Source organism: Canis lupus, chromosome 1 (genome assembly GCF_048164855.1).
Source record: "Canis lupus baileyi chromosome 1, mCanLup2.hap1, whole genome shotgun sequence".
Classification (NCBI taxonomy): domain Eukaryota; kingdom Metazoa; phylum Chordata; class Mammalia; order Carnivora; family Canidae; genus Canis; species Canis lupus.
In genome coordinates this window covers 42,585,326-42,600,559 of record NC_132838.1, presented here as the reverse complement: position 1 = coordinate 42,600,559, position 15,234 = coordinate 42,585,326, and the positions used below count along the sequence as shown (strand labels likewise).

The window sequence follows — 15,234 nt, the reverse complement described above, 5'->3', positions numbered from 1 at the left end:
CACACGCACTGGGAAATTTTTAAATGCTTGTTACTGCTGATGGGGGGATAATTTTTTTTTCTAGAGAGCTATCAACTAAAATTTCAAGCTGTAGGATATAAACTTATGTTGGACTTCTGGTTATAGGGAAAAATTCAATAAACTGGTTAGTCTGGTGCTGGGAACACAACATATTTCTTATGCCTTCGAGCCAAACATACAAATGCACACACACGCACATACATACACACCCCCTGATTTTCCTTGAAAGCAGTCACATAGGGGTGAACCGAGGCCATTATTTTCCTACAGGTAAGACTGAATGGCACGTCGGTGAGAGGGGAACAAAGGAAGGGAGCCTAGATCTCCTTGATTATTATTCAACTCAAGGTTCTGCACAAAGTCATAAGGATTAAACTCCTGCTTCCCTTAGAACGAATGTGCCATCAAATGGCCACAAAGAGGCAAAGACTGCTTTAGGGGGAAAGGAAGCTTGCTTACATGATGCATTAGGATCCTGTGGGTTCTGATTTGGCCGGTTCTCCCTCTTGTTTCTGTGTCTCGTCCCGTGTTTGGGTTTGAATCTCATCTTCTGGCTCGCTGTGGACTTTGGCTTCCTGGAATTCTACTTCCTGGCCACCTTCCTTCTTTTTGCCTGTTGGTCCATCCGTGTCCGGGGCCTCTTGGCTTACGTCTCCTGGGGCCTCAGAATCTTCCAGGGGTGAGCACGAGTGGTGGCTCTCAGGGTCATCAACCTCATCACCTTTTTTATCTTCTTGGGATTCAAAGAGCGACTCCTCTATCCTTCCTTCTGACCCGGCACCATCACAATCTTCTGGGACAGGCTCGGTTCTGGCTGTTTCTTTCTTTTCTTCAGATGGGAGAGCTGCCTCTTCAAGCTGCTGGTCATGGACGCTCGAACTTTCTACCTCGATGGCTGTGATCTTTTCTGGAGCTTCACTCACAGCTTCCGAGGCTTCAGAAACCTCAGAAGGGGTCTGCTCCACGGCGGTTAGTGGGGGTTCTTCTTTGGCGTCAACAGTGTGGGTTCCATCTGGTGCAGAGGCCTGAAGCTCGCCTCCTTCCGTCTCAACGTGCGGCCTGGCCTCCGAGCTGGCCTCCTGGCCGTCCGCCGTCAGCGGCTGAGCCTGGGTCTGGAGGTCCGCGGCTGTTTCTTCCGCGCCTCCTAACTGACCAACAACTGTCTGGATCACATTCTGTACAAGTTTACTACTCTCGGTCTGAAGTTTCGAGAGGTCGTTTTCAGCCTTTAGATCCTCCTCTCTTGCCGGGACTTCCTGGCAAGCAGCCGGCCCGTCCTCTTCCTCTGAGGTCTGTCTCTGGGGGGTGGTTTTCTCTCCTTCCGGGGCAGCGCTCGTGCCTCCGTCAGGCTCAGCTGATGCGGTTCCCGGGGCAGTTCCCGGTCCAGGTTCCGGCCGAGCCTCAGTCCCCGTGGGCACCTCGACCGCCCCTGGCTGGGCCGTCAGGCCTTCATCCTTTGTGGAGGATTCTTCTTCTGGGGCTAAATGTGCGCCCGCAGGTTCCAGGGTCTCACTGGCGTCTACACTCTTGACAGCTTCTCCCAAGACCTTCTCCTCCACCACTGCGGCTGTTAGAGGTAACGGTTCAGAGCTCTGCACTTGGACTTCTGTGCATACCGCTGCCTCTTCAACTAGCTGCGGACAACTTTCTTCCCAAATGGTAACCTCCTTTTCCCCGTCGATGACGGCCACCCTAACTGTCTGCACCAGTTCCTTGCTAAGCTCCTCAGAGACGGTCACGGTGGGTTTTTGCTCAAGTTCTTCTTCGGTGGCTTGGGTTGGCTTTGCTTCTATTTCCTCCTTTTCTACTTGAACTACCAGCTCTCTCCCCACCGGGCTGGGAGAGGGTGTACGGCTCTGGACTTCGGTATCATCCTCCTTCTTCTGAAATTCGGGGTCTTCAGTAGCTTCATCTTGAAGGGCAAGGTCACTCGTCTCTTCCTGACTGATGGTTGTTTCAGGGGCCGCTGTCACATCAGGGCCGTCGACGAGAGCTTCGTCTTTGCTTTCCCTATCGGCGAACTGGCCTTCCTCTTCTATCACGTCGGTCTTTGAAAGAGTGGGTACAGCTTCCACCGATACCTCTTTGTCCGTGCGTTCTAGAATCTCTTCCATTTTTGAATGTCCTTTATCTTCTTCTTCGGATGGGAAAGTAGAAGGTGCTGGAGGCCCCTCTTCGGGTGCAGGAACTGCCTCTGCTTCTGTGACCTGGGGCGGTGCGCCCGATGCAACCTCAGGACCTTCGTGCATCCCCGGGATCTGCTCTGGTTGTGTTACATGGAGAGCTTCAAAATCAGCTACTGGGGTGCTCCCGTTGGTCTCGCTGTCTGTGAGGGTTTCAGCTGAGTCCGGGGCAACAGCCTGTTCCAGAATCGATTCTGATGTTGCCCCAACCAGGGTTTCAGCTTGACAAGTGGTTCTAAGCTCACTGGACTCCACGCTGTCTGTGACTTGAGGAACTTTCTCCAAGCTTTCTGGGGTGGCCTGTACGATTACTTCCCCTTGTGCCAAAGTCTCAGGTTTAGTTTCTTGTGCACGTTCTTCCAGCGCTACCTCCGTCTCTTTCTTCAGGTCTTGCCTTTGTGAATCCTCTTCCGCTTCCTCCACCTTCTCTGGTATCTCGGCTTCTACTCCCCGCGTTGTCCGAGTGGTGTCTTCTGGCCCTCTGGTGTCAGGCAGTGGTGATTCTTCTCTCACTTTTTCTGCAACTGCCTGCAGGACCTCTTGAGTCCGCCTCTCTTGGTCTTCGAGGCGTGGTACGCCACCTTCCACCTCCTGAACAGGCGTTGCTACCTCTGTGGTGTCTGGAGAGTCCGTTAGCTGAGAAACAGCGGACACCATGTCGGCGGTCTCTTCAGCACCAGATGCCTCTGCTGCTTCTTCAGCACAAAGGGCCCCGGTAGCTTCCGCGGCTGTCACAGCTTCCGAAGTTAATTCCGCCTCACTCACGACTGTGTCATCAATGGCATCTTGACCCTCTGGTAGAGGTTTGGTAACAGAGGTTTCCTCTGCAAGGACTTCTCCTTCAAACACGTCCTCGGTTAGGGGTTTGGCTTCATCTTCCGTTTCGTCAAGAGGCTCTGTCACCGAAGCGGATATCCAAGATGGCGACCTTTCTTCCACATTGGTAAGAGCCCTTGCCCCGTCAAGGACAGTCACCGTGACCCCACGTACCAGATCCGTACTGAGCTCCTCTGACACAGAAACAGCGGCCTTCTGCTCAGGCTGCTCCTCACTTTTTTGGGCCTGCTGGGCTTCGATTTTCTCCCTTTCTACTGCATCATACTCGGACAGGGGAACCACGGCCGGGACATCGGAATCCTCTTCATTGACCTCTGCTGGTCCTGCGTCTTCCACAGCGGTTTGTTCTGGTTTCCCATCGGACCTTTTCTTCCGTCGTCCGGGAATGAATTTCTTAATCGAAACCCAAGACTCTTCTTTCCCAGGTTCTGCATCTGAAGCTGAATGTTCTACACCAGACCCAGTTACAGACTCTTCACTTTTCTCTTCCAGTTTTGACTTCGATTTTTTCCTTGGAGTGACTAATCGTTTAAAGGACTCCCAGGTGGAAACTCCCTCCCCTTCGGTGGGGCTTCCAGCTTGCTCAGGTGAGGAGCTTCCTGGCCCTTGATCATGTTCTTGGGAACCAGCAAGGGCAGCGTCTGGTCCGGTTTCTTTGTCTTTTCCTGCATCATCTGGTTTCTGGCTGTCTCCTCCCACGGCTTTTGGTTCCCCTTCATCATCAGAAGATGATGCTTTTCTTGCTCTTTTCTTGGATGATCCCACACAAATTAAAGCTTCCCAAGATACCGAAGTGTCAACTTTGCGCTTCGGTTCTTCTGGTTTCTGCTCTTCTCCATTTCCTTTCGCTTCCTCCTGCAACTCAGAGGCCGCGCTCTCCGTGGAAGACAAGGTGGCACTCTTGACTTTATCCAATTCATCTTCTTTATCACTCTCTGAAAGCCGCCTAACGCGTTTCTTGGGCGTCACCATCTTCTTGAAAGACGCCCAGGGAGTAACACCTTCTCTCTTCTTTTCCCCATCAGAAACAGCTCCTTCCTCAGCTTCGCCATCCTGGTGGGCGTCCGCGATGCCTTTCTCCAGACACGTAATCTCCTCTGGTTCCTCAGGGGATGAAGCGGAGCTCTCGCCCTTCTGTTCATCTGTACTGTCTGGAGACTCTGCTGCAACTTGATGGTGTTCCCCCGACTCTTCATCCCCTCCTCCTCTTTTCCCTTTCTGTTTCTTTCCAGAAAGCTTTTTTAAGCCAGTGCTAGTAAAAAGTTTCTTTAAAGGGCTTCCTTGCACCTTTATTCTCTCTTGCGAGGACAGCATGTCCACTTCACTCACGACGCCCTCAGGGTGTGCAGTCGTCACTTTGTCATCGGGGCTTAGGTCGCTTGGCCGGGTGTGGTCCCCTCCAGGGGCGCACACGTCTTTGGTCTTCACCAGCTCCTCAGCAGGTGTTTCCGCCACTTTTTCAGATGGTAAGGGCTCTACTACTTCTTCTACCTCAGCTCTCTGCTCTTCGGTCTTCTCTGTCATGCTAACGTGGACTTCGGCAACAATCTCTACTTTATCATCAAATACTTCTGTTGCTAAAGGGGCAGGTTTCTCTTCAGGAGGTCCCTGCACTTGATCTTCAGAGGGCAGCTCCACTTTTTCATATTCCGCTGACAATCTGGCCGCGTTAGCACTGTCGGTGGGCTCCGGTGGGTGCGCCTGTTCAGGGGCAGCCAACTTCTCAGGGGAATCTTCGGTCTTTTCCTGTCCTTCTGTGTCTACTTTTTCTGGCTCTTGCTCCTTTTTCTTCTCTGAAGCTTCCAGCTCATCCTCCTTAGGCTTCCTGAAACTGGTCTTTTTTCTCCAGCCGGCCCAACCTTGAGTGAAGAATTTTTTGAAGGGTGACGCTGTTTCACTGGCCACTGGACTAGTGGGAGAGTCTGGAGATTTGGTGGGTTCTTTCTGCTTTTCTTCGCCTTCATCTTTGCCTTCTTCTGCTGCTTGACCAGACTCAGCCTGAAGAGAAATTTGTGTGCTGCTTTGCTCACTTTTAAGGGTTTCTTCAGGTTTCTCTGTGGATTGTTTCAGTTCACTTTCTTTGGCTGTTGCTTCTCCAGTCTCCTGGCTGGGCTCCTGGTGGTCACCAGCCCCATCTGCTCCTCCCACTCCTTCACCTTCATCTTTTTTGACAGTGAGTAGCTGGACAGTGTCAGACTTCTCGGTCTTATCCTTTTTTACAGTGAATTTAAAGCCGACAAACTTAAACACCTTCTTAAATCCAACATCATTAGCCTGGGCCTCAGTAGGTTGTATCAGCTCTTCTAAATTGCTTTCTGAAGAAGGAATCTGTTCGATGGTTTCAGGCATCTCCTCCTGCCCATCCTTTGTGATGTCCTGAACAACTACGGAACCAGCAGCCATGTCTTTTTCTGAGTCTCTTTCACTCACATCTTCAGACTCTCTCTGTCCAACTATTAACAGAAAAAGGAGAATGGTGGGGAAGAAGGGAGAAAATTATTACAGCTCAGAAAAATTACATATTTGAAAAATATAACCAAGTAATACTTTCTTTAATGTCAGGCAATTTCAGGACACAGTAACAGTTTTTTTTTTTTTTTCCCCACAGTAACAGTCTTATCAGGATTTGAGAATCTCAGTACATGAGGCAAGTATTTCTTTCAAATGATCTTCAAAAATTCAAGTTTAGAGATACTGCTTTGCTCCTTCTATTCCCTGTGAAGGAAGAGTTAATATACTCAAGTACTAGAACATTAATTAAATGGAAATAGCTGCAATATCACTAAAGTGGGATGCCTAGGTGGCTCAGCAGTTGAGCATCTGCCATTGGCTCAGGGTGTGGTCCCGCAGTCCTGGATCGAGTCCCATATTGGGCTCCCTGCATGGAGCCTGCTTCTCCCTCTGCCTATGTCTCTGCCTCTCTCTTCGTGTCTCTCATGAATAAATAAATAAATAAAACCTTTAAAAAAAATCACTAAAGTGGGACAAGAAGATGGCATAGGTTCTGCTGCAGGTTAAATGGAATCAGTCATCACACCCATGATCTAGAATCCATCCCATCTTAGAAAAATAAGCTGACGAAAGAATCTAGACCAATCTAAAAGAGAGGCATTCTATGTGACAACTAGCTGGTCTTTTTAACGAGTCCCAAAAAACAGACCAGAGCCCCATAGGGAAATTACGGAATGGGTCAGGGAAAATACAAGGAACAACTTATTATGACAGAAAGGAGATACTCAATAGCATAACACAGAAACTTGAAGAGTTATTATGTTGTACACCTGAAACTAATGTAACGATCTATGTCAACTGCACTCAAAAAATTAAAAAAGAAAAAAGAAAAGGCAGTGCTCAAAAGCTGAGCGGCGTATTTCAGAGGAACACAGGAGTCAGATTGAGGGGTTTCTGCTGGACAAACACTGAAACATAAGAAAGAATAATGACAATGATGGGGCTTATACAACACTGAATGAAAAAAAGAATCCATGATGGGGGGGTGGCGATGGACAACACGGCACATGGCACCTGGGTGGCTCAATGGTTGAGTGTCTGCCTTTGGCTCAGGGTGTGATCTTGGAGTCCTGGGATTGAGTCCCACATTGGGCTCCCCATAGGGAGCCTACCTCTCCCTCTGCCTATGTCTCTGTCTCTCATGAATAAATAAATAAAATCTCTCAAAAAGAAGAAGAAGAAGAAGAAGAAGAAGAAGAAGAAAGAGGAGGAGGAGGAGGAGGAGGAGAAGGAGGAGGAGGAGGAGGAGGAGGAGAATCATCATCCATGAATCAAGAGTGATACCAAAAAAGTAAATAGGGAACAGGGAATAATTCTTTATGAAAAAATGCCAATCAATAAATTTAGATAGAATTTCCACCTTGATCTAGAATTTCCACCTTGATCTAGTCATTTTCTTTAAAATTTCAAAATTCATACTGCATTGAGATTCACATATCATTTATTAGGGACAAGAGTTTACAAAAATGTTTCTTTTATAGCTGATCACACAGGCTCTTCCTAGACCATGGTAAACAGCTGTTCAGCCTTGAAAAATGTGGAGCATTCATTATTGTCTCTATGGATGTATTTGTGTCATTCATCAAGTATGATCCACTTACATGAAATAACACAAGTGGATTTTCTCTTATAGTTATTTAGGGAGGAGAAAGCCATGTTTAGCTCAGTTCATCAGTAGGATCATTGGAACCAGACTTTCAATTGCTTGGGAAAGTAAAAAATCATTTCTCATTATATTAAATATAAAATAATAGGCAACACTGTTTCATGGCAAGTGTGGTTACAAGAAGTTTTACTCTTTTGAATGTGGGTGTGATTGGATAAATTTTGAACTAGTTCTATCTCCATTAAAAATCAGCCATTCAGAAACAAACAAAAAAAGACAGGAGTTAGGGGAGAAGTTTTTACAGAAAAGACTTGAAAGCAAAAAAAAAAAAAAAAAAAAAAGACTTGAAAGCAGAGCAAGGTAACTCTGATTTATGATAGCTTAAGTGGTCATCTTATTTGAAAAATCCTAGTTGGTTGTTTGTAATCAGATTGAGAAAACTGTTCTTTACCAATACCTTGTAGTAACTTGGGTCAGTCAAAAATCAAGCAATGCTAACACCATTGAGTCAAAGGTTGTCAGGAAACCTATAGTTTAGTGTATTGACACACAAGCAAAAGGAAAAATTTCCTTTACAGCAGAGCAATCAGGCAGGTAGTGCCTAAAACTTAGCTCCCCAATAATGGAACAGAATTGTCATCATGCTTTCTGATGTGAGGCACTGAAAAAGCCAATAAATCACTTCTAGTATTCCTGCCAAAAATGTTTAATAGAATCTAACTGTGAGGAAACAATAAGATAAATCAATGAAGGATATTCTGTATGACAACTAGTTTGGCCTGATATGTCAATATCACAAAGGACAAAAATCAAAAACACAAGTAGATATTCTCCAAATAACTTTAAAATAGTTTAAGGAGAGAGAATGAGGGTAGGGGTGGGCAGGAGAGAATGTGCTAGAGTATCAATAACTGGTGAATTAGGTCAAGTGTATATGCTGTGTATTTATCTATAGTTTTGAAATTTAAAAAATCATTGAGGTTGTTTAAAAAAGTAAGTCAATGTGATTTAATAAAGGGAGGAGGACACTGTGCTAGATTAATACATTTAAGAAGCATAATAATAAGACATGATGGTCATGGTCCTAAATTGGATAGTTAGGGCAAACTAGCCAAAAGACATTTTTGGCTTGTCTTGGGAAAATGTATGATTTGGGATTAGAGGAAATGAACTTTTGCTGAAAGGAAAGAGCTGAAATCTGACTAAAAGAAAAAAGATTACCAAAATAGTATATATACTATGATTTCATTTTGGTTTAACTTCCCTACACACACATCCCAACCTCACCTGATCTCTGGGGGATGGATATGTGATATACTACTTTATTTTATTTTTTTATTTTTAGAAGATTGTTTATTTGAGAAAGAGAGCACATGAGCGGGGGGAGGGGCAGAGGGAGAGGGAAACAGAATGAACCTCAAGCAGACTCCCTACACAGTACAGAGCCCAAAGCAGGGCTCAATCCCACAACCTCAAGACCACGACCTGAACTGAAATCAGGAGTTAGATGCCCAACCAACTGAGCCTCAGACGCCCCTGTGATATAGTTTAGTTTTGCTTCTATGAATTTTCTTCCTTTCTCTATAGGGTATGTACTGCCTTCTCTAATAAACAAAAAAGGTCAATTAAAATAGACACAGAAAAGGTCTTAATAAAATTATACTTAATACCCACAGTGTAAAATGAAACTTAATTATAAGTAGTATCCATACCAATACCTAGAATGTATCCATAAATATATGAATTACAGATATACTTGGAAATAATAGACAACATGCTCCCCCAAATTCCTATGTTTATCCAGGTTATAGAATCTTCCTCATGAAAACAGTCTCATTTTTTATGTGAAATATTACAAATCTATGTCTACAAATTTCCATCATAGTATCTGTTGGGTTGTCTGCAGTCAGGAAGAGACACTGCAGAAGCATTCTATCACTAACCACATGCCACAGTGTAGACAGAGCCTTTGGTGACATCAGTGACATAGCTGTCTCTACCTTTCTCTGTAAAAACTTTGGAAAGCAGCCAATTTTCATTGATTCTAACGGATGTCAGCATCTAAGATAGCATTAAATAAATAACAAATTTAAGGGCGCCTGGGTGGCTCAGTTAAGCATCTGCCTTCAGCACAGGTCATGATCCCAGGGTCCTGGGATGGAGCCCAGCATCCGGCTCCCTGTTGGCTCCCTGTTCACGGAGGAATCTGCTTTTCCCTCTCCCTCTGCCTGCCACTCCCTCTGCTGGTGCTCACGCGCGTGGCTTTCTCTCCCTCCCTCTTTCTCTCTCTGTAATAAATAAATAAATAAATAAATAAATAAATAAATAAATAAATAAATAAATAAATTCTTATAAGAAAAGAGTACAGGCTCTAGAATCAGACAGACATGGGTTCAAATACCAGCATTTCCAGTTAATGACCACTGGTAAATAATATGTGCTCTTTAAAGGCTCAGGTCCCACAACTGAAAAATGACATTATAATTTTCATCTAAAGTACACTTCCTAACAAAGTCTCCTTTAAAAAAAAAAAATCACAGGATACACATGACCAACTTTAAACTTTCATAAACAATAAAGAAATAATCAGCACCCACACCGCGGCAAATATTTCAAGAGAGAAAAAATCAGACTGTCTAGACATGTTATTAGATGCCCCTAGAGTATCCCACTCCCTCCTTCAAGTTAGAAGATGGATATTCTGCAAATCTTCTGGAAATATTCTCTCCCCATTTATTTTTTTTTGCACCATGTATAACCTTCTGAGGTAAGAGAAAATGCTATAAATTTCCATTTGTTATTATAAACCTTACATTAAAATTTAAAAATTGCTTTAAATTAATTCCATTTCCATGACATAAACTACTTTGTACAAACTTCCCCCAATTAAGGGGCACTTGGGTGGCTCCGTTAAGCACAGACTCTTGGTTTCCACTCAGGTCATGATCTCAGGGTCATGGGATTGAGCCCCATGTCAGGCTCCTGGCTCACAGAGCCTGCTTGAGATTCTCATTTCCTCCCCCATGCGCTCTCTCTCTCTCTCTCTCTCAAATAATTTAAGATATATTTTAATTTCCCCCATTAGGGGCACCTGGGTAGCTCAGTGGCTGAGCATGGCTTTTGGCTCATGCAGTGATCCTGGGGTCGGGCCCTGCATGGAGCTCCCCACCGGGAGCCTGCATCTCCCTCCGTCTCTGCCTCTGTCTGTGTCTGTGTCTCTCATCTTTAATAATCATCATCATCATCATCATCATCATCTCCCCAACTATAAAAGCACACTCAGGAAAAAAACTTGCCCCAAACCCTTTTAACGTAACAAAAGAGATGGGATTTTAAAAATGTGTACATTTTCAAATGTACACCACTGAAATACCACTGAATACAGTGTTTTCAATACCACTGAAAACACACTACAGAAAAAAAAAAAGTCAAACCACAACAATAAACTCCATCCCAGCACAATTGTACTAAAAACACAAATATAAATTAAATTTCCTGCCAGCAAACGTGAGAGCAAAACAAATGCTCATTAGCTAACCTTTCTAAAAGTCACTGGAAAAATGCAGAGACGCTTTTGCTAACATAGTGGGAGAAAACAGGGGTCACATCCCACAGCCAGCCTTTCCTCCCTTTTCCCCCCCTGCCACGCTCCCAAATCTGTTTCCATCTGAGACCCTTTTTTCCTTCGATTCGGGGATGACTGGAGTGTTCAGTCACCACTAGAGAGACAAAGACGAACGGCTGCCAACTAGCACCCAAGAGCCCTGACAGCTGCCATATAGACCCGGTCTCTTCATACAGGTTGGTACTGGGGCCCTTCCAGGGGGGGTACAGGCCCCCCCACCCCCGGGGGGCTCCAAGGTCCAGCGTCCGCCTTCGGCCCAGGGCGTGACCCCGGGGTCCCGGGATCGAGTCCCGCCTGCGGCTCCCCCTGCCTGTGTCTCTGTCCCCTTCTTTCTCTTTTTTTTTTTTTAATTTTTATTTATTTATGATAGTCACAGAGAGAGAGAGAGAGAGAGAGAGAGAGGCAGAGACACAGGCAGAGGGAGAAGCAGGCTCCATGCACCGGGAGCCCGACGTGGGACTCGATCCCGGGTCTCCAGGATCGCGCCCTGGGCCAAAGGCAGGCGCCAAACCGCTGCGCCACCCAGGGATCCCGGTCCCCCTCTTTCTCTGGGATCTCCCATGAATAAACAAAAACAAAAGGGCCGTAGGATCATGGAAAACTCTGAATCCCTAGTCCGCAGTCCGAGGAGCCGGCGCTGCACTGGTGGGGGCCGCGCTCGGGGGCCGCGCTCGGGGCCTCCGCAGCCTCCGCCCCGCCGCGGGCCCGGGCGAACGGCCACTGGGGGGCGCTACTCACAGCAAAGGTTACTCCACCAGGGCATCGCGCGCCGCCAGGAGGCAGGGCGGCGCCACCGGGGCCCGGGAGGCCCAGGCTGCTTCTCCCGCCGGCCCCATCGCCGGACGGCCACTGGGCCGCTGACGCCGAGGGCGCCCCCTGGGGGCCACCGCGCGCGTCACAGAGGGCGCAGCCTCCTCGTGGCCCTGGCGGCCCAGAGCTCTGGCCTCGCAAGGCTGCGAGGTGCATCATCACAATGGGGTCCCTTCAAACTCCAGCACGCGCGAGGCTGAAACCCGACCTGGCTAAATGACAGCCCAACGGCTAAACACATCAATGCCCCGGGGGACGCGGCGGTTTAGCGCCGCCTTCGGCCCAGGGCCTGATCCTGGAGACCCGGGATCGAGTCGCGCTCCCTGCATGGAGCCTGCTTCTCCCTCTGCCTGTGTCTCTGCCTCTCTGCTTCTCTCTCTCTCTCTCTCTGTGTGTCTCATGAATGGATGGCTAAAATCTTAAAAAAAAAAAAACACACACAACTGATGGATTCCTGGGCTGCCTCTCTGATCTGCACGAGCTAGTAGGTGGCAGACTCCTAAATCGCAGTGCACAGCGGTGAATGAAGAGGCAGCCGGATCCTGTGCACAGCAAGGGGTTTGCTCGGTTGTACGAACTTTAAATTCTTGGGTTTAGGAACAAGAACTGTGGACCTCGTGCACGTTCCCATGACGGAGTTTATCTGGAATCACAGTGCCTTTGGGCTTGAAGGAAGATCTGGACTTCAAAAATGATTATGTGGTTACCGCACTTTGGAAGACAGTTTGGCATGTTGTCGGCAAAGCTAAACTGCCACCCTGCTCCTTGGTACCTAACCCAAATGAGCTGAACACATACATGTCCACACAAAAACCTGCATATGGGCGTTTATAGGTTTATTCATAATTGAACACACCTGGAAGCAACCAAGATGTTCATTATGCAAATGGATGAATGAATAAACCTCAGAAAATATCCACATCCAGTGGTAAAAAGAAATGAGCTAGCAAAGCCATGAAAAGATAGGAAGAACCTTAAATGCATATCACTGAGTAAAAGAAGCCAATCTGAAAAGGCTACATACAGTATGATTCTAACCATATGCCATTCTGGAAAACCAAAACTACAGAGACAATTTTTAAGAATCTGTATTGCCAAGGATTGTGGAGACAGAAGGATGAATAAGCAGAGCATGGAGGATACTGTGACAGTGAAACTATAAACTAACCCTCAAACACGGGTTTGAACCATGCAGGTCCATTCATACATGGATTTCTTCAATAAGTAAAGCATAATACTGTAAATGCATTTTCTCATATGGTTTTCTTAAAAGCATTTCTTTTCCTAGCTTACCTTAAGAAGAAAGTAGATCATATACCTATCATACAAAATATAATCAACTATAATCAGTAACTAATCAACTATAGTATCAGTAGCCCTTCTAGTCAACAGCAGGCTAATAGCAGGTTAGGTTTTGGGGAGTCAAAACTTACATTTAGACTTTCAACTGGGCCCCTAACCCCCATGTTGTTCATGGGGCAACTAAACGCTATGATAAGGGTAGATACATAGAATTATTATATCACTTGTTCAAAACCCACGGAATGTACATCACCAAGAATGAACCCTAATATAAACTATGGACTTTAGGCGATAATGATGTCAGTGTAATTCATGGATTATAACAAATGTACCACTCTGGTGTGAGATTTGATAGTGGGAGAGGCGATGCATGTATAGGAGACGATATAGGAACTCTCCTCTGTACTCTCCAGTCATTTTTGCCATGAACCACAACTGTTCTAACTATACAGTCTATTTTTTAAAAATGGTCATATGACTTGGCAAGTGTCATACAGTGGGGGTGTGGCATCTCTGGTGGGCCAAAGGCTGGGGGGGGGGGGCAGTAAATAGGAAAACAAAGTTTGTCTTTTTAAAGGAAAAATTAATTCCATATACTTTCAAAGGGTGAAAACTCTTATTTTCTGTAAGTTGTAACATTTTATAGTCTGTAAGAGCCATATATGACAAAAGTATTTAGACATGTCAACTCCCATACTTAGATGGAAAAACCGCTATTGTGTCTTATTATGTCTGATGTAGACAGCACTTTAAATTCTATTTCAGTGTAAAAAAATAGTTTTTGGTGGTTATAGTCAGCTACAAAAGAAAAAGAAAAAAAAAAAAAGAAAAAGAAAGAACATTTATATCCTACCCACCCACTGGCAGATATTGAGTCAAAAGATCACTCCTCACCTATCATTTTAAAACCGTTACGATAAAAACTGGATAAGGCAAGAATCTATGGGTGCTAAGTGGTGGACGTGAGAGGGAGTGGGTAGGATATTTACATGCCTAATAGTTTTAAGGGTAGGGAAACCCTATATATGGGGAAATTTGTCAAAATCTTAATATCAACCTCCATTAGAGACATATGCATAATGTGTGTGATACTTCGAACAAGGACACAGCAGCATCCGTGGCTAAGAATGCATAACCTAAAGGAGAAAATAAACAAAGGAATACAGTGTGAATGCAGAGAAGAGGGCTATATGCTTCAAACATGTCAGTGTCTTAAAAGACAAAGGCTATAGAAATGTTCCAGATTAAAAGCAGCTAAAGAATATAACACATAATACCTGACACAAGGATGGATCTGACAATGCAAGGTAAGAATTGTTAAACTGCACATTGTTAAACTAGCTGACAAAATTGGAATAAGGATGATAGATCATATACAGTTATTGTAATGATATAAATATAGGACACTGAAAATTGTACTCTGGTTATAAAACAGAATATATCTCTTGTTAGGAAATACACACTTGAGCATTTAGAAACAAATGACGTGGATTACTCATCCTCAAAGGTTCAGACAAATTTTTATCTCCTGCCTATATAAAACATAACAGGAACCTATATGCTGGTTTTTGGTTTTGTTGCCTTTTCCAACATAGAGATTAAAAATCAAATAATGAAGCAAATGAGGTAAAAATGCTAACAGTACATGAATCTAGATAAAGGATATAGATGTTTTCTGTACTTTTGTTTTTAATTTTTGCACCTTGTTGTAAGTTTGAGGTTATTGTTTTGAAAGATTATGCAGGGATGTGTGAAATAGATAAAAAGGTGATTAAGAGGTACAAAATTCCAGTTATAAAATAACCATGGAGATTAAAAGTATATCACAGGGAATCTATGGTGACAGGTGGTGACAATACCATGGTGAGCAGTGATTCATGTACAGAGCTGTACTATGTTGTACACCTGAAACTAATACAGCATTGTAGTTAATTATACTTCAATTAAAATAAAAACCTCAGGGATCCCTGGGTGGCGCAGCGGTTTGGCGCCTGCCTTTGGCCCAGGGCGCGATCCTGGAGACCTGGGATCGAATCCCACGTCAGGCTCCTGGTGCATGGAGCCTGCTTCTCCCTCTGCCTGTGTCTCTGCCTCTCTCTCTCTCTGTGTGACTATCATAAATAAATAAAGAAAAAAAAATTAAAAAAAAGAAAAACCTCAGAAGAATAGGGCACCTGGGGCGGGGGGGCTCATTCAGTTGGGTGTCTGCCTTCTGCTCACATCATGATCCCAGGGTCCTGGGATTGGGTCCGCATTGTGTTCCCTATTCAATAGAGAATTTGCTTCTCCCTCTATCCCTACCCCTTGGCTCATGCCCTCTCACTCTCACAAATAAAGAA

General features: G+C 45.2%; 1 protein-coding gene across 3 annotated transcripts in view; it reads right to left on the bottom strand.

The window, feature by feature from the left end:
- Positions 1-15,234, bottom strand: part of AKAP12 (A-kinase anchoring protein 12) — a 96,755-nt gene that overhangs the window by 2,091 nt on the left and 79,430 nt on the right. For 2 of the 3 annotated variants that reach the window (XM_072827844.1, XM_072827836.1), the window contains one exon: positions 481-5,494. In XM_072827844.1, the coding sequence (XP_072683945.1) occupies positions 489-5,494 (5,006 nt within the window). In that variant the 3' untranslated portion in view covers positions 481-488. Of the gene's footprint in view, positions 1-480; positions 5,495-11,521; positions 11,667-15,234 lie in introns of those variants that run through there. The other variant, XM_072827835.1, reaches the window with a different exon arrangement.